We start from the raw sequence: 25,669 nt of genomic DNA, 5'->3' as shown, positions 1-25,669 counted from the left end.
GTACAGTGTGTCTCAGATCGTATAATACTTTTTTAAATGAAAATGGAGAAAGGGTTGTTTTTCAGCTCCTGAAAACTCATCTGAAGTTCTGTGATTCAGTATCATACACCAAAGCTGTCACAGAGAGGTACTAACTACCTTTCCTTATAGTAAAGGTGTAGGTTCAGCTCTTCTAAAGGTTTAACATTAAGTTTCTCATTTAAAGTACCACTACTTCCACTGCTGTAAGTAGTATATATGAGCATCTAATCTCTATGGCAATTATGGAAGTCCATGTGACCATAAGAATTTATACTAGATGTGTATATTAATAAAAAACTTTAAAACATGAAGCAGCAATGCTAAATACATGTAAACTGGGAACTATTTCTCTTAGCGTTGCTTTAATGAACTATTAGTCCCCCTTCATTCAAATATCTACTTTAGGGAGAAGTCTTTGAAGTATTTGTATGTTGCAAATCTTTTATTCATTTGCATTAGGAGATTACTATTAGCAAGTTCCATGTGCTTATTGCTATTAAATAACTATGTATAATGGCTGTAGGACAGTAAGCCTTAATTCTGTCCCAGTTTGTAGGGATGAGAAATATATTAGCTGACATAACAAGTTTTAAAATAGTTAAGTTATAGTAGTAGTAGAGATCAGAGTATAATACTAATCAGAGATAATTTCAGAATTGGTAACCCAAATATTTAACTGAACTTATGTTTTTCCCATCTATTCTTTTTTCTTTTCGCCTTATAGGTTCAGAATAAAGACAAACCAATGGCAAAAAAAAAAAAAAAGCATTTAAATGTGGTTAATGTCTGTAAACTTTACATAAATATGCCTTCTTCTGGCATGAAAAAATGCAGAAATTTAAAATTGCTAATACTGAATTTAATATTCTGTTGTGTATTAGTTTGAATCTCCTTTTGCAGCAAAAAGTATTTTCTGGGATTTTATGATATATTATATTGAGAGTACATGATTTATTTTCTGTGCATCACTCTCAGAACTTTCCATTATCCTTTCCATTCCCATATGCATTGATTTATTTCCTGTGAAAACGATTCTAATATTTTCCTTTTTTTTTTTCAACATACTCTTATGTATGTTACGGGAATAACAAGATCCACTGCTACAGATTTTGAAGCCTCTTAGGTTTTTTGGTTTTCCATTTTCAAAAGCTCATGAACAAGATTGCCTACTTAAGCATTCCTTTGCTGTTCATAAAGAGCTGTTCCTTAGTTCTTAACCCAGACTGGTAATTTGACTTTAATAATCTTGTAATTCCTGTATTCATCTATCTACCTGAAAAAAATTGTCTTATCTTAAGTGAAAGGAAGAATTCTTTTTCTATATAATTTTCATACTTAGGTTTACTTCCATTTGTGGTTTTAGGTGTTTGGGGGTGGTTTGGTGTGGGTTTTTTATATTGTATTGTATCAAATCTTTTCCCTCTCAACAAGATATAAACTAGGGGTTCTAGAACTGTGGCTATTTATCTATCTATCTATCTACCTATCTATCTATCTATCTATCTATCTATCTATCTATCTATCTATCTATCTATCTATCTATCTATCATTTTTAATTTTCTGTAGTGATAGACAGATTGTGTTAATTCTGAGCAAAAAGATAATTGCTAAGCAATTGTTCATCCTAATTGAAGCTAGAGGAGTAATGTCCACTTCCAAGCCGTAAAACAGAAGATGTATGCTGCTACTTTGAGGGATTCTAACACACATTCAAGAAGGAAATAAAAGTATGTCTTTTAGTTCTTAAAGAACAGCCTGAAAGATTTGGCAGATCCAGAGAAGATATTGGCCCATTTCAATAGATCTACTCTTACGGTAGTTTGAGGCTCTTCACATGAATTCCAAATCAAATTAAAAATCAGCAAGATTATCAAAATGCAAAACTTGTCTGAAACTCAAAATCCTTCAAGAGTTACAGCACAAAACCCATCTTGTGTTGTCCCCACTTGCTGTTCTGACTTGCAGCACAAAAGACACTGGGAAGGGTCCTACAGAAAGCATAAATTGAGCTAGCTCAAGTAAACAAGTTGTACTTGATGTGCAGCACAGGAGATGAAAAAGCTGAGAGCTGATTTCAATGAGCCAAGTGGGACATGCATTTTTTTTTTTATTCTTTCTTTTTTTAATGGCCCTATAAAAATCACAGCAGAAGATGATTTTAGCAACTAAATATTTTTTTTTAATTAGCATTCTCTACCCCTACAAACAGCCTACAGAACAAGTAAATATCAACCTCCCTTGTCTTTCCCTCTTTTCCATTCTCTACCTCTGTCTTTTTAACTTTATCTATCAGGAATAGCCAGTTATGCTGCCACCTCCACCAAACAACAAGAGAGAAAATTACATTACATGAGACTAGTCTTGTATTTCAGGATTTGTTTACACGGCTTAATGTAGGCATAAAGCCGTCCATTGAAACTAGGAAAAGAAAAAAAAATCAGCCATATAGACAAGTAATTTTTTGGCTGAGGGTATCAGAACTTTACCATTGGCATCAGCTCTAGGGTTGATCACTTAACTGAATAAGTGGTCTGAACATTCTCTCTCAATTTGGAGGATAGGCATCTAAATAGTGGGGGGTTTGTTTTTCATAGGAAAATGGAATAATTAAGTCCAGTCCTGAATAGAGGCTCTAATAATGCATGTATCTTGGTTTTACAGACTAATGATAATTTACTAAGAATATTCAGTGGATATACTTAAGAGGACTTTTATTTTCCTACACCGTTCTCCTACATACACTGAAGACAATTCATAAAATCATAAAGTTACAACTTACTACATTTTAACTCTTTTTCTTAGGTAGTTGGGCAGCTTCTCTTATTATGAACACTTTTTCAGTATTACAGGTAGGCATAAAGCGTAGATGTGCATAAAATAATTTCTCCTAACAAATCAGCTGTTTGACAAACCTTTTGGTCTGTTAATTTAACTACAAATTGTTTTTTGCATTTTTTAGCATTTCACATCACCTTTGTGTTTCTGGATATTCTTGAGGCTCAAGTGTGTAATCACAGAACAAAAGGCTGCTAAGAAACCTTCCTTTAAAAACCCACTGTGATTGTGGTAATAAAAATATAATCTGAATAATAAATTTTCAGTTCTGTACTTCTTCCAGTAATGGCTCTCATAGGGACTAGATAACTTGTTTCCCAATCCTACTGGTTGGCAGGGAGACTTTTTTTTTTTTTTTTCTCCTTATAGTACTGAAACAAAATTGATAATTATTGTTGCTCATTTCACTCTGATTATTTTTCACCACCTTTAGAATTCAATTTAAACAGCTTCTCCACCAAAAAATGCCCCCATCATGAAATGCCTGAACTTGCCTCCCATATGTTAGAAGACCATATGGTGGTCTTTCTTGTCTTAGCTAAGGTATTTTTTTTATTAATCTGCAGAATCATCTGATTTTACCTATCACTTTTTCCCCCACTTTCAGTCTGCACTGATTTTGCTCAATTTAACATGTTGCTGTTTATTGTCATTCAATTCACTCCTCATGGGCTACAAATGTACATCCAAAGCATTGATTATTTTTTTTTTCCCTCAGGTGATATAAAGTACGTGCATCTGCAATGGATGCTGACTGAAGAGCAACAGACATTGCTGTTCACAAGATGAATTAGTAGCTGACCTACAGGGGGACTGAGTATTTCCTATCTGGTGATAATGGCATGGGAAGAATGATCTTAAGAAGTTTTCTCTTATCCTGAATTCCATATAACATATTGAAATCCCATTTATCTTTTAACTACTTCTACAACAGCATTAACTGTCACTCAAGGCAATGGAACTGTTATATTAACACACTTACACTTAAAGTGTTTTATTCTTTTGCGTAATTCTCTAACATCGTTGGAGAGCAAAATGTCTTAACAGCTACATACTGAGTCTGTCCCCGGGATACTGAAAGGCCCCTTGATCATTTCTTTTCTTTCAGCAGTCCTCTTTTCTCCATATGGGGACAAAAAAAAAAGGGGGGGGGGGGAGGGGAGGGGGAAGTGTGGCATTTCTTCATGCTTCCACTGATTTTTCATGTTATTACAATATTACTAATGGTACAGCCATTCCTACCTGAAGCAATGGTACAAAACAATATTTTCCCTTTCAGCCTTTCTTCACTTATCACCAGATCCCACTGTTGCCACACTCCCAGCCAGCTATTTTAACTATTAAGGAAAGCAAACCATAAGTACACTGTTTTGTTTGACTAACACAGATTGGCCTTTGGAGACAGTTATTTCTTCAGACAAAAACATCAAAAAGAAATGCAACAGCCTTATAAAGGAGTTCAAAGAGAACAGAAAATACTTTTTAATCTTTGTGAGTTTAATTGTGTCTTCCATTAGAGAGCCAAACCAAATTCTAAACACAGACATCCTTAATAACTCAGGTTTTTTGCTTCAGAATCAACAGTAATAAAATAATTTGGGCGTATTTCTCTGGATTACAAAGAAAACAAGGATATATCCTTTAAGCCTTTATATTTCCCATCACTAACCTAGGTAAAGCTGACTGAATAGGACCAAAAATAGAGTACTGTAACTCCTTAAAAGAGGGTAATTTTTAGAAACTCAATAGATTCCTCTAAGGGGAGCATGGCTTTCTATCTACTCCCTGAAACTTCAAATCCTTCTTCATAACAGTAGCTGGCAGAGTGTCTATCAAGGACTGGCGCATGTCCCCTCATATCATTCCCTCTTCTCCTGCTGATGTATCTGTGAAGGATGTAATGTGGCCCTAACTAACAGAACATTTGAGCATATAAAATTACCATTACAGTTAGGATAGTACTACTGGCAGCAGACTGAAGCTTTAAGTGCACCTCTTAATGAAGCTTTCACATACGGTTTTGCACACAGTGAAATCAATAGCTGAATTTTCATGTCATTTTTGTATCACAAATGTAGTTCCTCATACCTACTCCATAACAAATTGCTTTTCTATTTTTGAGGCATGTTGGAAATATAGTTTTGAAAAGGCCAAAATGACTGAACAAAGGAAGGAAAGGAAGGAAAGGAAGGAAAGGAAGGAAAGGAAGGAAAGGAAGGAAAGGAAGGAAAGGAAGGAAAGGAAGAAGTCATAGCAAGGTAGAAAATGGAGGATTAGTAAAATGCAGCTTCCACATATTCATTTCAAGCACGATCCATTTGCCTGTAAACACTCTGTCACCTCCTATTTGCTAGCGTCAGTAACTGACTTCAAAGTAAAACACAATAAAAGCACTGTGCCTTGGGCTGTGCCTTTGACACCCAGTGACTTTACAAGACTGACCTGCCCTTCAGGCCCAGCCTTGGCAGTAGGCCCATTAAACAATGTGGGTTTTTCAGCAGCAGGTGGCATGTCAGTTGAAAGCCCAGCACAGTCCATCAGAATGCACCACCTGAGCAGTAATTATACAGTAAGTATCTGGATGCAATCTCTATAGGAGAGTCATCAAGACTGGAAAAGTCTCAAAGACATTAAAATTAAATAAATAAATCTGCAGTTTTAACGTTCAAGGCTCACCTACAGGGAAATGTGGAATAATGAAATCTTACATTTAACAGATTTTTCATATGTGTTGCCATGGGTACAAAAACAAAGCAAGCCAAGTTCTGTCAGAATAAGGATGGGAAATGATTAATTTAAGAAAAGGTGGGAAAAAAACCCAAAACAAAGCTCCCAACAACAGTCTTGAACCGTACCAATCTTTCTGAGCGTTGGAGGACATGAGTGGGCATATGGATTTCAGATTGCATGTGGGAGAGTAGAAAGGAGAATGGTTACCCCAGATGTCCCCTGTTGCTCTAGGCTTGAGGTGCTACAACCTTCCCTTTTCTACTGGAGGCATCAGAGGTGTATAGTAAATATAAAATTAAAATATTATTTTCCTCCAAGTATCCTTTTGTACTATCCAGAACAATTCATCATTGCTGCTACAATCAAGAAAAAAACCAGCATGGTAAAGCATCTTGTGTTGCTCTTTTCCTTTCCTTGCACAAACTGAGATTTTACAGCTAGAGGTCATTTTCAATAACACATCTTTCAGACTGTCTATAAATGGGCAAATTCGTAGTAGAAGATAGACCTCACTCCTGGCTTATTAGGAATGGTGAAGCTTCTGAAATGTCTAGGAGCTCTCCCAAAGCACCTGTTGTGCCTTTAGGTGTAGTACGACAATGGCTTCATAACCAGAGAACTGGGTGGTGGCATGTATAGCCTGCTGAAATTAGCTTTCAAGCAGCAACAGCTGGAAAGTGCTTGCAATTACAAGTAATGGTGGCAGCTGGGACTGTGAGAAGCTTCTCTCGGCTTCAGAAAATTGCTTAAATATGACTTCTTATTTTACAGGGAATAGTCATAAAGTAATTGTAAATGATAGTGAGACTGTAGAGATCTTGCATCACCATAATAATTGCACTGATGTAGTCTTCTATGCATATGTGGCACTTCATCTATAAGAATAAAGACAGACTGATAGTATAATCATCTTTCTCAGTGTGTGGTACAGCCAGCATGTGGATTCTCTGTCCATAAACCAAGCTTTCATCCTGAAGTTTGCCCATCCCAGTACTGATGTCTGTTTGTTGCCAAATACATATCTAAATATTCCACAGTTCATTCACGATTGTTGCAGTACTGTGAGATTTTGCATGTAAAAGTACCTTTTTTTCTAAAGTGCAGTGCAACAAAAGCTTTCTTTTTGCCTTATAAATTGACCTGAAGCATTTGATTGTTTTTTACTCGAATCACGCTTGAGGTTCTTGTTAAGACTGCAAAATCTGTCTTCCTTGAACGTCATTTGGATTCATTAAAGGCTGCAAGAGCTGCTGAAGCCTCTGAGTGTTTCACACTAGATATCACTGATTTTTTTTTTCTTATATGGCTGCATACCATTCACTGCAGTGCAGTAAAGCTGCAGTTTCCAGAGCTCAATCTTGCCATTAAAGATTCATTGGAAAGATTTACAGCCCCTTTGTGCCACAAGTATCTTTGTTTTAATTCATACCAAAGACTCAAGGTTAACAAAAAAGCCCTTGCTACTCAAGTAAAACACTGCAATACTCTTTAAAGGAATGCTATAAGAAGAGGACAGAAATTATTAATAGCACTTGCAGATTAAGCTGCTTTGAGGGTTCTTTCCTTGATGTTTACAACTCTGTTTCAGCAAAAAATTGATATCTTCATTTTGTTTTGTAACCAGAATTAATTTAAGTTTTTAACCTCCTCAAAGCAAAATTTATATCTGAGTCTCTTCTTCATTCCAGTCAAGTACTTATTATTGACATTATAGCCCTCAGAGGGAAAAATCTTTCCAGTGTCTTCCCTTCTGTTCCAATTCCTCCCTGAGTCCCCATCCATGTGAAGGTCGCTAAAAACAAGAACTTCCTTTCTTTTGCAGCAGATAAGTGCTATAGGCCTGACAGTTCCTTCTTCAAGTAGCAGACGTTGCCTCTGATTTTTCAGTATCTTGGTGAGCTGCCTTTTCTCTGAGGCATGCTTTATCTTAGTAATTGCCCTATTTTTTGAATAAAAAATACAGTGCATTATTATTATTACTGAGCTACTGAAAGAAAATAGTTTGAGGGAACACACCAATTAGAAATCTATTAAATATGAATAAGACCCAGTTACTTTCTGTCTTAGGCAGACAGTGTTATAATACTACTGCAAGATCAGGGTTTGAAGCCACTGCAATAGGATACTGACTATTTTATAAGTAGGCTACCAACAAAAAGGAGTGCTGGGAGTCAAACTTACCCAGTTTTGGCAAAGTTAGTCCAGTACGTCATAACCACTGCGCTGAGCATGACATCATTCTTGGAAAAGTTACAGTTGAACAGCTCCGTGGGGCCAATCATGGGAATCCCAAACACATAAGGGACTTCATCACCATGAGCTGAATCAGCCCAGCTGGGTTTCATTTCACTTTGGCAATGGTGATAAAATGCATAGAAATATGTTGGAGATCCATACTGGGCATGCAGGTCAGCAGTAGCAACAGCAGGAGCAACCCACTGATGGTCTGTAAAAAGAGCAACCAAGGTCTTCCGTCTTGTTTCAGGGTTTTCTTTGTCTGCCCAGTCTGTGTACATGAATTTAATGGTCTCTCGCAGTGTATCTTTCCCTTCTGGATAACCATATAGATTGTCCACAAAATTGGAGACAGAAAAGTCAAAATCATTGGGGGAAACACCATCTTCATTGTCTACAATGCCATCCACAAATTTTAAACCTTCCCCTTGATTCACACCCAGCATTATATCATAGTTAAGGAATTCCCCTTGCTCCATGAGAATCTGAGGGTCATCTGGAATCACATCTCCATCTATCACAGGCCCAAAGGCAATGTGGTACGTGGCTGGAGTGATGGTCTGTTGAATGAGTTCTTTGTAATTCTTATTCCGAAGACATTCAACCAAATCAGTGGTATCCAGCATGTCGCAGCCCACTTTATCTGCCAATATCCGAGTGTACTTGGCAGGCTGATAGTTCACTGCCCAGCTGGACAGGGCTGTTCCACTCTGTATGATTGCCTTTTGGAACAAACCTGCAGGTGTAAATTGTTTAAATGCAAATCCAATTATATTTTTTTTTTTAATTACAAAAAAAAATCAGCTTTCATTAAGCAAAGAAAGCTTTGATTATATAATAAGTAACAGATGCATATACCTAAATTTCAATTCAATTTCCATATATTCTAATCACTCCTCCCTTTTTATTGTATCTCTAATAGGCTACTAATTAAAATTTCTCTTGTTCTTGATGCTCACACACATAAAACATGAAGGTTTCAGGTTATTGTTTCAAGAATGAAACTCGTACTGCAGTTCTCTTGCACCTTTAATGGAAGTTTCCTGGCTTTAGCACAGTGGTGGTCCTGTAAAATTTCTTTAAAGGAGTGGCAGCTACAAGCAATCATATCCTCTTCACCATGTAAATGACTCTCATAAATGCACTCTTCAGTGGTTTAAAGGTCAAATGAAAATTACACACTCTCATTTCCTTCAGAGAAGCCATGCATCATATAATTTGAAAAAATCTGCTCTGCTAAAATCAATTTAATAGGCTTGAGTTCTACTGTGACATAATTTTTTCTTTAACCATCCTATTTTTTTTATTATTTGTGTGTGTGTGTGTATGTGTGTTAGCACTGCCTATATGTTGAATTAAAATACATTTACATTTCTGGGAAGACATTAAGATGAGATGCAATAGTTCCTTGTGGTTGTTTTATAGGTACTAATATAAAGTGAGATGACAGACCCAGTCTGAAGAGCTACTTTGTCAGGGCACGGAGAAGCAACTGGAGCTTACTGGTGAATCTGCTCCATCTGTTTCTTCCTGGTAAGATCAGTAAAATGGCCTATTTTATACTCAAAATAAAATGCCTGGGTCTCTTCTATATATGATTTCTACTGTCAAGACAACAACAGCTACAAAAACATTTAGAGACCTTGAAGCATTTAGGGAAAAAAGTGGCTGTGGTTGATATACCTTTGTGATGATTACTTGCTGTACACACTACAAAATTTTAGTGATGGGATTAGTTAAGTTTTTCATGGTTCCATCTGCTTGGTTTTGGCATGGTTTACTCAACAGTTATTCACTGCACCCTATTTGTATAATTAGACTGAACTGTCAGGCATAATTCTATGTATTTCCAAATAGGGTGTGTTTACCAGCCACTCTGCTACAACTGCTCACTAGGGCTTAGCATTGTCTCATAGATTTCAGATTGTTTTAATGTAATAGAAGTAGCATGGACTTATAAATACAATAGATATTTTGGTCTTGTCTTCTTTTATAAACTGTTTGCAGATTTTGCCTTATCACTGGGAGTACTTCTGGTTCAGTACTGGTGCTGTACATTCTTGGGTTTGTTGGGGTTTTTTTGGGGGGTGAGATCTTGAGGGTAGTTAATCCCACAGTTCAAACACTTACCAAAATTTTAAGAACTCTGTGTGGGATCATACGGTGCTTGTGGGGAGTTAAATAAGTTTTTTAAGAAGGTTAAAATATGTTGTTATTAGATAAGGAAAGCATCTCAATATATGTGCGGAGTACAGACAAGAGTGTGTAAAAAATAAAAAAGGTCACTGCCGTTTTCCAATTTCATTTAGGGAAAATTCTTTGGTAGAAGAGCCAGTGGAGACTGTTAATAAAGCTAGAAAAAGTATACTGCCCATAGCATTTGTTGCATGAAATTTCTGCTATAACAGCATTTAATGTTTTCATATAAAAATATTTATGTTAACTAATAAAAATCCAGAGTACGAGCTAGTAGGTATTTTACAAAAATTACAGACCTCATGTAATTCTAATTCAGCCTGCCTGATACAGCCATTTTTGTTACACTATAATGTTGTTTGGTTTTTTTTTTTTTAAAAAAAAAAAGTGCTTTGCTCGGAAGATTGTTACCTTCTGAATAGTGAGAGAGCGTCAGGAGACTGACACAGGAAGCTCCTGCCCCAGATCCAAAAATAGTAACTCTTTTTGGGTCTCCTCCAAAAGATCCAATATTTTCTTCAATCCAACGCAAAGCTTGGATTTGGTCAAGCAATCCATAGTTGCCTTTTGCAGCTTGGTCCCCAGTACTTAAAAAGCCTATAAGGTAAAAAAGATAATTTTAGTTCACCAGATACAGAGTTAACTACAGGGTATGCATATATTCAAAACACATCTCCCCCTCTTTTCATCTTCTGGGATTTATTTTTTTTTCTTGTCTTTTTTAAAGGTCATGGTCCTAGCTAAATGTCTCCAGTGCAGGCAGTGGAATTCATTCTGTACACTGTTCGGCTTTGGTTTGTTTTTCCTAACAAATTAATTTAAATGTTTCTTACCATGGACCGAAATTGTTCTAAAACATAGCCTTTTGAATCATTGTACTTGTGTTATGGAGAGACATACTCAGAAACAGAAAAAGAAGGATGAAGAAAGTACTAAAAGGAACAGGGAAAAACATAGGGAAAAAATACTCTCCAATTTCACAGAGGATATTTATTAAGAAGATAGCAGGTAAATCCTCAGGAATTCAGCCTTTGGTAGGGAGATTTTATCTGAACAAATCAAGTTTTGTCTCTTTCCTTGGAAACTGCAGGGAAATCTGCACTGTTATTTTTTGTTCCTGTACTATAGTTATCAGATTTTAGAAACAAAGCATGACACGTTTGCTGCTTGTCTTGCAACTAAAACCAAAATGACTGAAAGACTAGGACTGAGATTAATTTTGTTTTTCTGAAACCAGCTAAAGTGAAACATTGCAGTTATCTGTGCTGCCTATCACTCACCCTTAAGACTTTGTGCTAAATCCAAATCACCACATTGAGCCATGTACTAACACTCTTCTTTTTAAGTCCCACAGACCTTTTTCTCTCAGACAACTGGAAGTCAGAAGTCTATTAGAAATACCTTACATCATACCAAGTTTTCAGATAGACGTTACTGATTTAGGCACCACTGACAGCTGCTTATCAAGACAAAACACGAAAATCACTTGGCTGGTGTCTCCAAGCTAATTACCAGTTCAGATTAATTTGCCAGAAGAGGGCCCCAGGACTCAGGAGATCTGGAGTCCTGGTGCAGTTTGAGATGAGAGGGTCTGTAATCTTGAGCCACTTTAGCCTACTGTGACAAGACCTTCATGCTCCTCGTAAGGACTGCAAGGGAAGCCTGGGGTCCCTAGGGAAAGAAAAAAGCCTTGCAGTACATTTCGACTGCTTTGGCAAAGGGGAACAGATCTTTGCACTGGCTATAGTTATTTTTTCAGTGATAGGAAGAGTGAAAATTCACAGAGTGGAAGAGATTCACAATATGGGGGAAGCAGAAGAGAAGGGAAAAGAAATGAAGAATTCAGAGATGCAGGACATTCACCTGTCAGAATTTCATCCTAATATTTTCTATGGTAAAATTCCTACAATGAGATGCAAAACCCAGCCTCGAGGTTTAGAAGCAAGATCACATAAGGACTAAACTCTAAATATAGAATGCTATATGGCCTATGTTATGGTGGCATCGATTCCTGCATGCAAAGTCAGGCATGACTTAATGGAATGTATTACCTTGCACCCAAAAGAATCTTTTTCATACTTATTTAGTAATTATTAATAGCTATTTAATGTCAGCAAGTGCCTCATGAGTCTTTGTATTTTTCAAAAAAGTGGTGCACTTGCAGTAATACAAATCATATCCTTATTGCTAAATAGCACTTGATACAGCCTTCTCATAAAAAAGTCTCTAATAATGGCAAGCACAGTAGTTAGAATAGCAGTTACATGTTCTTTTATTCTATACTACACCAATGGGGAAAAAAACAAACAAACTATTAATCCATAATTGCCTCAATTTATTTTTTTTTAACAAATGTGTTTTTCTCTTTCACATGCCTTTGTTATCTTTTTAGGACTGTTAAAGAAAGAATAACCCACTTGCTAGTTTGTTGCTGCAGCTCACTGCAATATTCTATAATATTCTATAATTAAGCCTTTATTCAATCAGAACTATGACCTCCCTGGGAGAAAGTGACTGTTGTAACCTTTAAAGCAGCATGGTAATTAATATTCAGAGCCTAAACACATTTTAGCTCTTCTAGCAGCATCAAGCTAAAGCTGGTTGATCTTTGTGATTTTGAATTCTTTCCAAATGTACTAAAAGGTGACTGAGTAAAACTGTAGTCAATGAATATCTGATGTTAGACAAATGAAGATTTTTTGTTTCCACACTTCTCTGCTGATTCTCATTAATTGCAAGAACAAATTTTCTTAATTTAAAAACTAATCATCATGGCAAAGTGTCAGCCTCACATGATGCAAACTGAATTCATAAATCTGTCTTTTCTTGATGAGGATATACTTTCTTTCATGCTCTGAATACCAAATTAAAATATTTGTTCAAAGCCATTACAAGACATTCAGGCAAGGAGTAACTATTTGTCCAGAAACACATAAAACTAAGAGATTATTTTTTTTCTGTGAACACTGTGAAGATTTCAGAACAGTATCTTCATATGTGACTCTAAAATCCTGAATAAACAGGAATGCAGCTTCTTTTCTGAGATGGTGATTTATACTCTGTGCTTTTAACATGCATGTTTTTAAGTACAATTATCAATATTTCCCATTTATGGTTTGGCATGATTTGAAGGGCATTTTGTGATCTGAAAATCCTTAGGTTGGAGTTTTGATAGAATCTGGAAGTTCTTCTCATGAGCCTAATGCCACAGAGGAAGGAGTGACAATAGTTGAATATGGAAAACGAAGAGGGTTGGTTTGTTTGTTGGTTTTTTCTCCCCACATAATGATACAGAAAGGTGTTAACGGTAATATTCAGTTCTTGATGTCAAAGATCTGTCTTCCATTAAATAATGATTTGGAAGGGTGACCACATGGCTCTCCCACTGCAAAATGCCATGGACAGCAACAGCTTAAAAAAAGGGAATGTGAGCACATCAAATGTTTGTTGAGTGAAATACCCCAAATTATCTTAGCGGACATTTGTTCTAAACTCACTGTGCCAGAGGGAAAGATGACCACCTGCTGTAAGTAGTAGTAACCAGGGAATTAGAGACTTCTGAAGCAAAGGTCAGATTGAAAAGAAAGGCAAAAGAAACATATCAATTTGTAAAAGTAGAGAGAGGGAGCTGAGAAGAGGGTAACAGCTGCACATGGTTTGATATTGCCAGAAGTGGCTGACAACATCAACATTGCAAACTCCCTCCAGCCTGGACAGAGCACCCTCCTATGGGGAACCTGCACCCAGCTAGGGGCTGTCCATGTAGGTTGGTGCACAGGGACCCTCTTGGTGTGTGTGCTTTCTCGTGGGATGGGGGTTTTCCCCTGTGTGGGTTCGTGGGTTGTCAGGAGTGTCAGGAGTTCACCCAATGCTGGAGCATCCATATGTCCCACATGGAGAATGGGAGAACCTCCACGCCCCCCTGATGGGGCTGCTGGTGGCCCACACAGTCTGTGGGTGGCTTGGTGCACACCTAGCTCTGTGAGTTTGTGTCTGTGACTAGAACTTTTGGAGATTTTAGAAGGGTGTTTAGAAACCTGCAACTGTTTACTAACCTTTCTTAAGTGTCTAGTATTGTAGTTTATGTTTTGTATTGTTGATATTGATCCTGAAAGTATATGTCATTAAGAAATTAATAAACTGCTTTGATACTGATTTGATTTAAACCACATGAATTGAACAGCTTTTCCCTATGACAGTTTATTCTTCAAAAATAAAATGCATAATTTTGTAAGAGGAAACATAAGGTATTCTTAATTTGTTTTGCTGTATTTCTTGTAATTAATCTTGATCTCATTTTTTCTACATTCTTTCCCGTAAAGGAAAGTAATGCTTCTTTAAATTGAGGCTTCTGAAGGAACAGTTTTATTTATTTTTTTCTGATCCCATTAATGGAAGCATTCTAGATGAATGCTTTAGTTTTAACCTACTAGATTAGCTACAGTCAAGGAGGAAGAAGACTACACATAGAAGCTACTGGGAATTTTTCTTTTCCAACACATTTAAAAATGAATGTATTCATAAGCTACATGCTGTAACTTGCACTGTTTTGATAATGCAGTGAAGACAAAGCTACACACAGAGCTCCTTTAGGTCCTACTTACACAAGAGGAAATCCTCAGGTCTATCTTTATATAGTTGGTTTTCCCACTGTGCCACAGGAATCTTACTGAAAGACTAAACAAATCCCAATAAATCAGTGGTGGTATTTCCTCTTTACTACTAAAAAGCTATATGGGCACTCACAGTGACAAACAGCAGGAACCAGTATCTACAAAATCCACCCAGAGAGTTTACTTCTGTCCAGCTCCAGCCTTGTCTTGTGGCTGGAGGCCACCTCTATTTTAGCATGCCATGCAAGAGTGAGTCTACAACAGATAGTTGGACCTCATGCCGGAATCAATATACCTATATATTCCTTTTTGGTTTGACTCTATATGTAACTGTAGCAGTGCCGTTTAAACTACTGCAAAGATGGTGGCATGCAAGATGGAGTGATGGTGACCTTGGCACATGTTTATCAGAAAGAAAAACATGGCTGAATTTTCCTGTAGCACGAATAACTAATGCAAACCTGAGTAAGCATCATTGCTGCACTGACCCACTCTGTGCAGAGAGTCTGAGACAGCTGTCAGGTGACCAAGATAAACGGGAGGACTGTGGAGTGGCCACGTATGGGTCTGTGCAGAAATAATGTTACACAGATACTTCTTCATCCTGAAAATAAAACAATAATGCTTTTCCTTCAGCTGCAAAATGGTTTGAAATTTTCAGGTGTTACTGTCAAAGAAATTTTTTTTTTTTTTTTATATTGAGCAACTCATGCAGTAGTATTCCCAGCTATTCTAAAGTACTGGTCACAGAAAGAAACGTTTCCCTGCTATAGTTACTTACGCTACCCAGCTCCTTGTAACACTCATTTAAATTTTAACTCAAGATATGATAAGTGAGGAGAAAAAAGTAGTAAAGACAACTCAGCTTAGAATTTTTGTATGAGTTAATAGATTCAGGTAAAATATAAAGGATAGTGATGCCTTTAATCCAATTTTCTAACTTAGGCTTAAGCAAGAAAACAGTCTCTTACAATTTTACCATGATGGATTTTTTCAAATTACTTCTATTGTGAAGACAAAACCTAAATCTGGTTGTCTAGAAAGAACATCTCATTATCACATGCAATACAAAAAAACAGGTCAGAGAGGTGAAGTGAGAATATTATTATTTGTTTCTATATTGCTTCCATACTGAAACCTAAGCAAGTTCTTTAAAATTCAGGAGAATATCTAGTCTTCAATAAATGAAAGCCTTTTGAAAATGTCCTGGATAGCATGTGGTTTTTGAGAACGCTTAAGGGGAAATGAATGAGAAAAATAATAAGATGCATTTTAACAAGATCTAAACCCTATTTTTATACACCTTTCTAAATAGTGAAAAGCTTCTTAGAGAGCATAAATTTATCAGAGTACTAGGGAGGTCAACAAATTTCCTTGAGTTAAGCCATTATGATATTTCTACAATGAAAGAGTTTTAATGAATCCAATTTAAATTTGTGCATGACACCTTAACTGTTTTTAAATTTGCCTTATTCATTGTAAAATGCTCTGAAACTATTGTGTAATGAGGTTAGGCCGACGACTGCTAGCTGTAGAATTAGAGATTAAAGGCATTCTCAACATTTAATTCTATTGTCATTATTCATCATGACTAGCACATAACAATATGGTGTCATTGAAGACACCTTTGCCAATTTTAAAATACAGCAAATAAAGCTGACAGCAACAAACATTGCAGAGCACAGTCATTGATCTGTTGTCTTCTTACTTACTGTTTACCGAAATACTCACAAGTTAAACCTGTCATTACATAAAACACAATCAATAAAACAACAGGTCCAATAAAAAGATTGTTGTTGAATAGAGTCTGATTAAAACCAAGCCAAAACAAGCTAAAAACAATGAGTTGCTCTAAAAATGTCATTGCTTGGGGGCGGAGGCATGTGTGTGTGTGTGTGTGTGGGGGGGGATGTTAAAAAAAGGAAAAAAAAATTGCATGTTTTGGAGGAGAGACTGACCAATACCTGGTGTACTCAATCAGCCTATGCTTGGAAAATATTCTCTAACCAGGGATCTAAATGATCAAATACAAGGCATTTAACAAGAGAAATTCACTATGAGTACACAAAAAAATTGAATAAGCCACTACCTTTTCGTGGTGTGTTGACCCTGCCCAACAGCCAAGTACCCATAAAGCTGCTGTGCAGTCACACCCCCAACAGAAATACACCAGGAGAAAATGCCAAAAGTAAACACAAGAAAACTTGTGGGTTGAGATAAAGACAGCATAATAGCTGAAAGAGAAAAAAACAACTGAAAGGACATCACTCACTAGTTCCCACAGATCAATGCCTAGCCAGTCTTTGAACAACAGCTACTTAGAAGCCAAACACACCCCACTTCTTCCTCTGATGTTATGTCCTCTGAGCATGTTGATACACTGCATGGGATATCCCCCTGGCCAATTTGGGTCAGCCGTCTTGACTCTTGCTCAACCTCCCAACCTCTTGCCAACCTACGGCTTACTGGCCCTGGGGTAAAGTGGGAAAAATAAAAAGCCTTGGCCCTGTGCAAGCACTGTTTAGCAGCAGCTGAAACATTGGTGTGTTATCAACACTGTTTTAGCCATAAAACCAAAACACAGCACCATGTGGGCTGCTCTGAAGAAATTTAATTCCATCCCAGCCAGACTCATTACATTATTCCATAGCTGGGGTACAATCTCCACCTGGTCACTTTTTAGAAGTGCATATTTCATCAGGAAGAGGTGTGCTGTAGGTCTGTGAAAGCTGGACTATATTTTTTTAATTATTATTATAGAATATAGATGAAATCTACATTAAACAAACTAAATTAATATACTTTTGATTTTTTTTAACTAAATTATCAATATTATGATGAAGAGACAAAACCTTTAACTGGTCATTCATAATATAGAAATACAAATAGGACACAGAAAAAAGTTACATGTATTAAAGACAGGCAAAGACATTAGGTTTACCTCTACAAGTGACAGGGAAGTTAATCTGCATGACATAAATGGCAACCAGCTGTAAAAACAGCAAAAGGATTTTTATCTTTAATTATCAGCTTAAAAAGATCAGAATCTTTTGAAAAAAAGGGGTTATAGGAGATTAGGCATAATTTTTTACTTGCTAGGAAAAACACTAAGTGACCAAGCAGACGATATTGATTGCATTAATATACTGGTGCCAAAACCCAAGTGCTTACAAGTCACTGTAAAAATGAGAAATAAGGGCTCACAATATTAAGAACTTCATTGGGGTTTTTTTTTTAGTACTTAAAACAAAGTTACCCAACAGTTTTTGTTGTTTTTATATTATGCTACTTTTAAGAGAAATAAAATTGCACTGTAAACCCATAGCTCTCTGTTGAACTGTAAAGAAACTCACCAAAACAGAAATTTCTCTACTGGTTAATAGGCTGTTAGTATAATGGTACTATTACCTCTGGAAAAAGGCAGATCCTCTTAAGCCAAATATTTGGTTCTGTATTCAACCAAGTTAAAAGTCACCCCAAGTGGCCCTCCAGCAAATCTTGTTGGCAGTTTAGGAAGTAGTCACCAGCACTGACATGTATCTTCTGACACCCAGTTTTATTTTCTTATACCATAGCCACTTCTCCCACAGGAATACTTCTTTTTGCTGTCTTATGTAAGAACTGGATGGCAACTAGCAGCACCAAAACTAATCCCTTTGTCTTGATTGAATGAAATTATTAGAAAATGGTTTTACATAGAAGCAGTATTTTTTACATACTAGATAAAGGCCATTAGCATGCCAATCTGAGTACGTTATTCCCATTGCCTACGAACATTTTCCACTCAATTTGTTTGACCTGAACCATTAATTAGGTACATGCCTACTACCTCCAATGGAAAGACACTTGGAACTCTATGTTTCTGTAGATAAGTGACTAAATAATTAACTAACAAAATATCACTTTTAAAATAAATATCACTTTAATATATATATTTATAAATATTATTTATATAAATAAATATTATGTTATCTAACAAAAATAGTAGAGAGACCTTGATCTATGAATTCACTGAAGTCGAGGCAGTTGCATATTGATGCAACAGATACCCTAAAGGTAACCTCCAGCTCATAAACTTCTTGCAGGGAGATGAGTGATGGACTTGACGGTCCTGGGTCAATGGTTGGACGTGATGATCTTAAAGGTCTTTTCCAACCTAAATGATTCTGTGATTATATGAGCTGAGTGTAAGGATTCACTGGATGATGAAATGGAAGTAGGATAATGCTCATTCTCTGCATTGGCCCTATAGTGGGAAAAGAGTCATGCAGGAAAAAAAAACCAACTGTGGCAAGAGTCACTTTAGTTTGGGATTGTGGCCTCTTGCAGCTCTGTCTGTAACACCCTTAAAACTATTCCAGGAATTTACAGATCAGCACCTTAGAATTGCAGAACAGATGATCTGAGAAAAATCTTCAGTGATCAAAAAAGCTCCAAAAATGCCCCAGTGACATGCAGATAGCTGGCACAAACTGTGACTTTCAGTGAGCTGACCTGATTGGAGAGCGGTCCCGCTATCAATGTAAAAACAAAGGTCAGTTATCATCTCATCCCCAAGGCACAATGCATGTTCCTCAAAGGAAACTAAATTTTTGTGCTTCTATTCACATATTTCCTGTGTGTCTCATTTTGATCTCAACGCTGCATTCATAGTCGGAAGAATGAATGCAACAAAATATCAGAAAGCAGAGGACTAGCTAACATATATTGAACAACTAATATATCACACAAGACACATCATTAAAAAAAAATTAAATTTGTTTAGGTTGAATCAGCTTCTTGTGGAGCTAAGCACATTTAAATGCAAAAAGTAGGACAATGCAAGGAAGAGAAAACAGCATCTAATAAAAACTATTTTCCTACTAGGTAGCCTGACATCATTAATCTATTATAAATGGCTATGTGATTTCAAATGGTAGGCTTCTTATGAGGACTGACCACTTGGAAAAAGGTGATGGTTAACAAGTGATCATTAGCAATGGTCTCACTTATCTGCTGCTCCAGGGTGAACTGTCTTATCCACTTCAGCACCACTGTCAGTTGCAAGAAGCAGAAATAATGAGTAACTTCATTGGGTTGTGCTGCTTCCTGTTCTTGGTTATAAACTCCATTCCACTAAACTAGCAAACAGTGGGTAACATTTAGACAGCTTAGACCATAAAACTAAAAATAGACTGCGCTTCTTATTCTTTTCCCTTTTTCAGCTAGAAATATTAAAAGACAGCAATGTATCATACTTCCGGAACACAGAATACTAGCCTCACAATTAAAACCCTATTAAAAAGAAAAATATCCTTTTTTAGTTTGAATGGAAATAACTATGTAACTAAGCAGATGAAAAGAACAAACTCCCCATTTTCCAGATAGAAGGGTGTTTTTTGGTAATGTTTTGTTGCAAAGTTTGAAGCTTTAGGGAAGAACAACTGTATTGCTATCTATAACAATAGCAAATATATACACTTAAAGAACAAGCTATTTTTAACCGTTAATTTCAGAGAAACACATTGGTCACAAACAGAGCACCTCATTTTAGGTCTACAAATTTCAGTTCAGTTACTTGTGGCTGCTGCTGCTTCCTTTCGTATGCTTACAGAGGAAGAAGATGCTTACAAGCACAAAACTGGAATACAACAATTGTACCGGGCTCAACGCACCAGATATTATTCACTCAGCAGCATTTGAAAGCCAGAAGTTACTGCATTAGTGCCAGTTAATTTATGAGGAAAAAAGCATCCAAGTCGACCCTTCCTCTTTCAGGAAAAAGATTTCTTGTTGGTAATGTTTGGCTGGCTTAAAGCCTGGACACTCATCAATGCCCTGTGCAGGAACCATCAATTGGTTATGGATCAGTTCTAGACATTGCCTTCAAAAACATACTTTGAACACTGGTGAAGCAAAAGCAAACTGTTGTTGATAAGCACAGAAAACAATCACTTATGGTACCAGGAGAAAAGCTAAATTGACTATGCACAAATAAAGCATTAGCACTATTTCTCTACCTTCCATTGTGATTTTAGTTTCAAAAAAAATTCTACTAGTAAGTAAAAGAAAAAAAAATCATAAACTTTTATTTTGCATCATAACTAATGTTATGTTTAGGTTCACATAAGAATCTAGCTTTTCATGATGTGGATTTTTAAATCATCAGTGACTACATATTTTTAAATTAATAGTGAATTGTTAAAAAATAGCAGGAATGATGCATTATTTTAATCTTAACAAATGGTTGTTCTGAGAAGCTAATTACATTCTGACATCTTTATTAAAAAAAACTGATAATGTCCTTGTCTTATTTATTTCTGGTGTATACCATTGTGAAGTATGGTGTCAATAACCTTCAAACTAAGTAGCATGCTATTCTGAAACCTCATGTAACATGTAGTAGGATTTTCTGAGAAATTCAGCAAACCAGCTCTGTTGATATTTGACTAGAATTCATAATACCCTTAATAATCTGAAAAATGCTCAGCTTCTTGACAACGTACTAAGGAGAAGGACTGGGGAGAAATGAGCCTTACCACTTGATAATCTGACAGTGACTAATCACTGACAAAACATTTAATAAAATTCCTGGGAGCCAAAAATAAAGTTGAAAAGTGAGGCTATAAATAATAAATAGTCTTCTTATGCTACATACTCTGTACTTATTTTCTAAAAATGATCAATAATTATACTATACATACCCCTTTGAGAAAGGGATAGCACAAATGGTTTTCAACCAGAGTAAATGATGCATAATTCTTTATCTTGATCCACTAGTTTATTTGTACTAAATGCTTATTTACAATGCAATTTCCTATGCAACATCTAAAATGCCTGCTGATGAAGCTGGTCAGCATATGCAGGCGATGCATCCCACTCAAACAAAATCATGATTTAATAAAGCAGCAGATTACATAGAACATGTAAAAAAAAATTTTTTTTAATGTCTGAGGATATTGGCATATGCCAATACCAAATTTCCTTTGGCATCAGTTTTTAAGAAAGGCTTGAAGAAAAATAAAATATCTTCTGGTGTTCTACTTTTTGTTCCTTCTTAACATACTCAATAAATTGTCAAAATTACTTTGTGTTAATCAGAACTAATTGGTAAACCAGAGTGCAAAGGTTATCAGTTTTGTTGCTGAATATACCAAAATGGCAATGTCCGGGAGGATCACATGAGGGTGTACTTAATCTTTTTCATTACAAATGGTTAGCATGTGAAGATATCTTAGGTGTCTGTATCCCAAAATTAGATCATATGACCCTGCAGCTATAGGTGGGCTAAGTAGGCTGTGATAACACTTAAACTTCATTCTTTCACTGTCCTATATACAAATTTACTTTCTGGGTTATTTTTTTTATTTAAAAAAAAAAAAAAAAAGACAAAACTATCTTTTCTAAGCCTTTGACAGTGAAGTCCAGAAAATATATTAAAACATTTTCTTAGACTGGTTTTGTACGTCGTGAATACCCAGTGAGAAATAAATAGGTTTAAATAGTGTGCCTCAAGATTCATAGTTCTAACAAAGTGAACCAAATCAATTCTTCTGCACATTCAAACACACAGAATATTCTCAATTAGCATTTCTAACGAGTTGTTTACCATGACAGTAGAACTATTATGTGCCACAATTACTCTTCTTAAAGAGAAAAAAGCAAATATAAACTTCTTCTTAACACTTCCATAGCCTCAGCTAATCCAATCATTTCAACACAGAAGTCTTAAATTTTTTAAAGTATACGTTGACAATTTTAACTTAGCTTGATGTTTCTCCATAATCTATAACTATGTTAAAAAAAATCATAAAACTGGAGTCATAAATTAGGTAATCTGAGGCACTTCTTCAGCCTGAAAAAAAAAAAAAAAGAGGTATTTGAAGATAATATGCTCAAATCAATGAAAACTTGGAGTTGCTTCTTTGTTTTAACACATTATTTCACAAGTTTTCTATAAAGTTCTGAATAACTTTGGAAGGTCATGATCAGTCTTGCTCTACCACATTATCATAGCAGGTCAAATATTTTTGCTATTTTGTACCAGTCTTGACCAATATCTGATGATTTAGAAAGACATATATCCTCCTCATTCAACTTTGCAGTCCTTAGTTTGAAATTAAGTATCACATTGAAGATTTTACAGGGCATTCAGTTAGGCTTATTCTCAATCATACTACATATAAGCATAAATCACAAATATATGATCATCAAAATATAGTATATACATAAAAATGTAACCATAAAAATGCAATAGAGGTGGGAAGGGACTTCTTATGCCAACTATTCTATGACACATGGTCCTGATGGAAGATTGTCCTACTTGTTCACTTTTCACTTATATGGCAATATTTCTGTCTTTGCATCTAATTATTCATGCTTTGGTGCTTTTCTTTGATTCTTTGTCCTTATTAAAGTTGTAGTAACATGTGTGGTAAAGCTTATCATTAAAAATAAGATGAAAGAACCAAGATGTAAATTTTGGACATTTTAATAGAGAAATCAAATGTTGATAGCTGAGTTCATGTTACAATAGCCATCATTTCATAGGCGTCACATAAACTTCCTTCTCTTAAGCAGTATATAATTGCTTCCTAATAGAATTAATCTAGGCCTTAGGGAAGAATTAGATTTTCAATTATTACATTCATAATTTAGAAAAGGAAATGACAATTAGATTTGTTTAATTTAAACTTCCAAGTAATGTGGGATTTTCCCCACTGCTATATTTGCACCTGGTTTTGGGTTTGGTGCTTTTTTCTGTGCTTACTTCTCTAATTAGTAATATATGTTTTATAGCACTAAATCATTTTAAAGGCTAACATTAATGAATTATTATTCTCTCTTTTTTTTTAAAGTATGTCTCAGGATAAAATTACTTTGTTCAGCCTAATGGTTTTAGTTATTACACTGCTTATGTTTACATGTCAGTGTAGTGATTTTAATACTGTGTGAGAAAGCTAGAAATACTGGAATAAAGACATTCAACTAAAATTGGCTTTATTACACATTCTGGGGTTACTAAATATCTCCAAATTATGCTCCAGCTCTTCATTTTTACTTCAGGGTGGATTCAGTTTTGCTGATTTCTGAAAGACCACTGGAAATCATGTAGTTACAATCCCTGCTCTCAGAGGTGATTTTTGGGGACACCTTTCCCTCTCCTCTCCCCAATGCACACCACCATTGTACTCAAAACAACACATTTTAAAAGCAAAATGACACAAATCCTTGATCAGTTCCTAGAAAATATCCACAACAGTATAAAGAATTTGACTTCTGAGACAAAGATCTACCTTTTCTAGAGGGCAAATTAAAACACTGAATTGCACTCCTGCTCTGAACTGCCACTGAAGTAATCACTCTCTACACCAACAACAGGAGTTTAATGGGACTGGTACACAGCCTCAGCACCTGCTATGTGCCACCAGGGGCAAGCAAGAGAAGCGCCCACAGAAGTGTATCAGACGGAACTCATCTTCCAATACAGCAAAGTGGAAAGGAAGGAGTAGATCACTTACTAAAGTAGAAGTACAATGGAAATTATGGAGATCCCTTTTGGAAAGCAGCACAGGTCAGATGGCTGGCTGGAAAGATTGCTGCTGCCTGTCAGGGCTAGGCAAGGTTGTGCCAGCAGTTAACATGCTTCTCAAATCTATCATACTTCACATCCTAATTTATACTACCACTTCTTTTACAAAAATGAAACATGCTATCAAAATCTCCCACATGAATCTCCTTCCTGCAGAATCAATCCAGCTCTCCTTCTGACATGAACTGTCATACATTCAAGCATAAAGCAAATACTCTTAACACACCCACACTCAACGTTATCATTAGTAAAAGATGAGTCTTTACTAATTTCTACTCCAAAAGATCCTCAGTGTATTAAGTTAACTCAGAACCTCTACAAAACAAGCAAAGCTAAAATGTTCTAGGGCGCAAAATCTAGCAAAATAGTTGTGAGAATACGATAGTTATCATCCAGCAGTACCAGGCATAAATGATGAAAGAAATCTATCTACAGCAAAAGAAAATAAGAATATTTTATAAAGAGTAGTATGACTATTTCCATACTTTAGGTTGGTTACTCAGGTGAGATAAAGTCAGATCTTCTGAAATGATTCTCCATAGCAGAAAATATATCTGAGAAACCTGAGAAGCTTTGATTAAGTTTGGTTATAAAGCCAAAAGTATTTATTTCCTGGAACAATTCTGATGCCTTCAGATACTTTAAGATAGTAAAAGATAAAACAAAAAAGTCCTAAAAGATGTGTTAAAAACACACACACAAAAAAAGCTGAAATTGCATCTGAATTGAGACATATACATCCTATTTTATGATAAGTAAATGTGGAGTACATGGACTTCTATCCTGTATTCTTCTGGTTATGAAACAGATGTTATCTTGGGAGAGAAAAAAAGGCTTAGGAACTGTTCAGTACTCACATTTCAAATGTTTCAAAATAGTATTATAAAAATGATAATTTTCTATTTGTTATTTTTGACCAAAGAATGTAACAGAAATAATTGTTTCTTTAGAAACCAGTTCTGAAGACTAGGAGTTCACATTCTGCAGTTTTGGCTAGGCTCTTTGTGCTGGTTTCTACAGAAAGCCAGACATGCTTTGTTGGCCCTATCCTTTGATTTCAGGAATTTATAGGCTTGAAAAAAAAAGAAAGAAAAAGTGCTTGCACAAAATGAAGCCATCATATTTCATACGTCTCCCTACTATTATGTATTTGAGAACATAATGCTAAAATTAAAAGCCTCTCAGTCTTCTGAAAGTTAACAAAAAAAGTTACCATTAACCACACTAAAAGTACTTTCACTGCATGTTATCTGTCCCTAGGTTATTGCTTAGCCAAAGGAAGAACTTCTAGGAATGACTAGACAGAACTTTTTTTTTTTACCCTCCACTCTATCACACTTGTAAAGAATCCTGGCAATAAAGTGTTAAGTATTGAATAATCTGAGGGGAAAAAAGCTGTGAATTTGTTTTCATATTTGGATCAACAGAAGCAGCTATTTCTGATCTGTCTACCTAGAGCATTCATAGG

At 35.9% G+C, this 25,669-nt stretch overlaps 1 protein-coding gene across 2 annotated transcripts in view; it reads right to left on the bottom strand.

The window, feature by feature from the left end:
- The window catches only part of NLGN4X (neuroligin 4 X-linked), a 188,479-nt gene that overhangs the window by 5,576 nt on the left and 157,234 nt on the right, over positions 1-25,669 (bottom strand). For both annotated transcript variants that reach the window (XR_008820384.1, XM_056329715.1), the window contains exons 5-6: positions 10,429-10,614; positions 7,768-8,557 (exon numbers count right to left, since the gene is read on the bottom strand). Coding sequence is in view for 1 of the 2 variants with exons in the window: in XM_056329715.1 (XP_056185690.1) it covers positions 7,768-8,557; positions 10,429-10,614 (976 nt within the window). In the remaining variant the exon portion in view is untranslated. The remainder of the gene's footprint in view (positions 1-7,767; positions 8,558-10,428; positions 10,615-25,669) is intronic.

Source organism: Falco biarmicus, chromosome 2, assembly GCF_023638135.1.
Source record: "Falco biarmicus isolate bFalBia1 chromosome 2, bFalBia1.pri, whole genome shotgun sequence".
Lineage (NCBI taxonomy): Eukaryota > Metazoa > Chordata > Aves > Falconiformes > Falconidae > Falco > Falco biarmicus.
The sequence above is the reverse complement of the archived record's forward strand: the minus strand, read 5'-3'. Positions and strand labels throughout refer to the sequence as shown.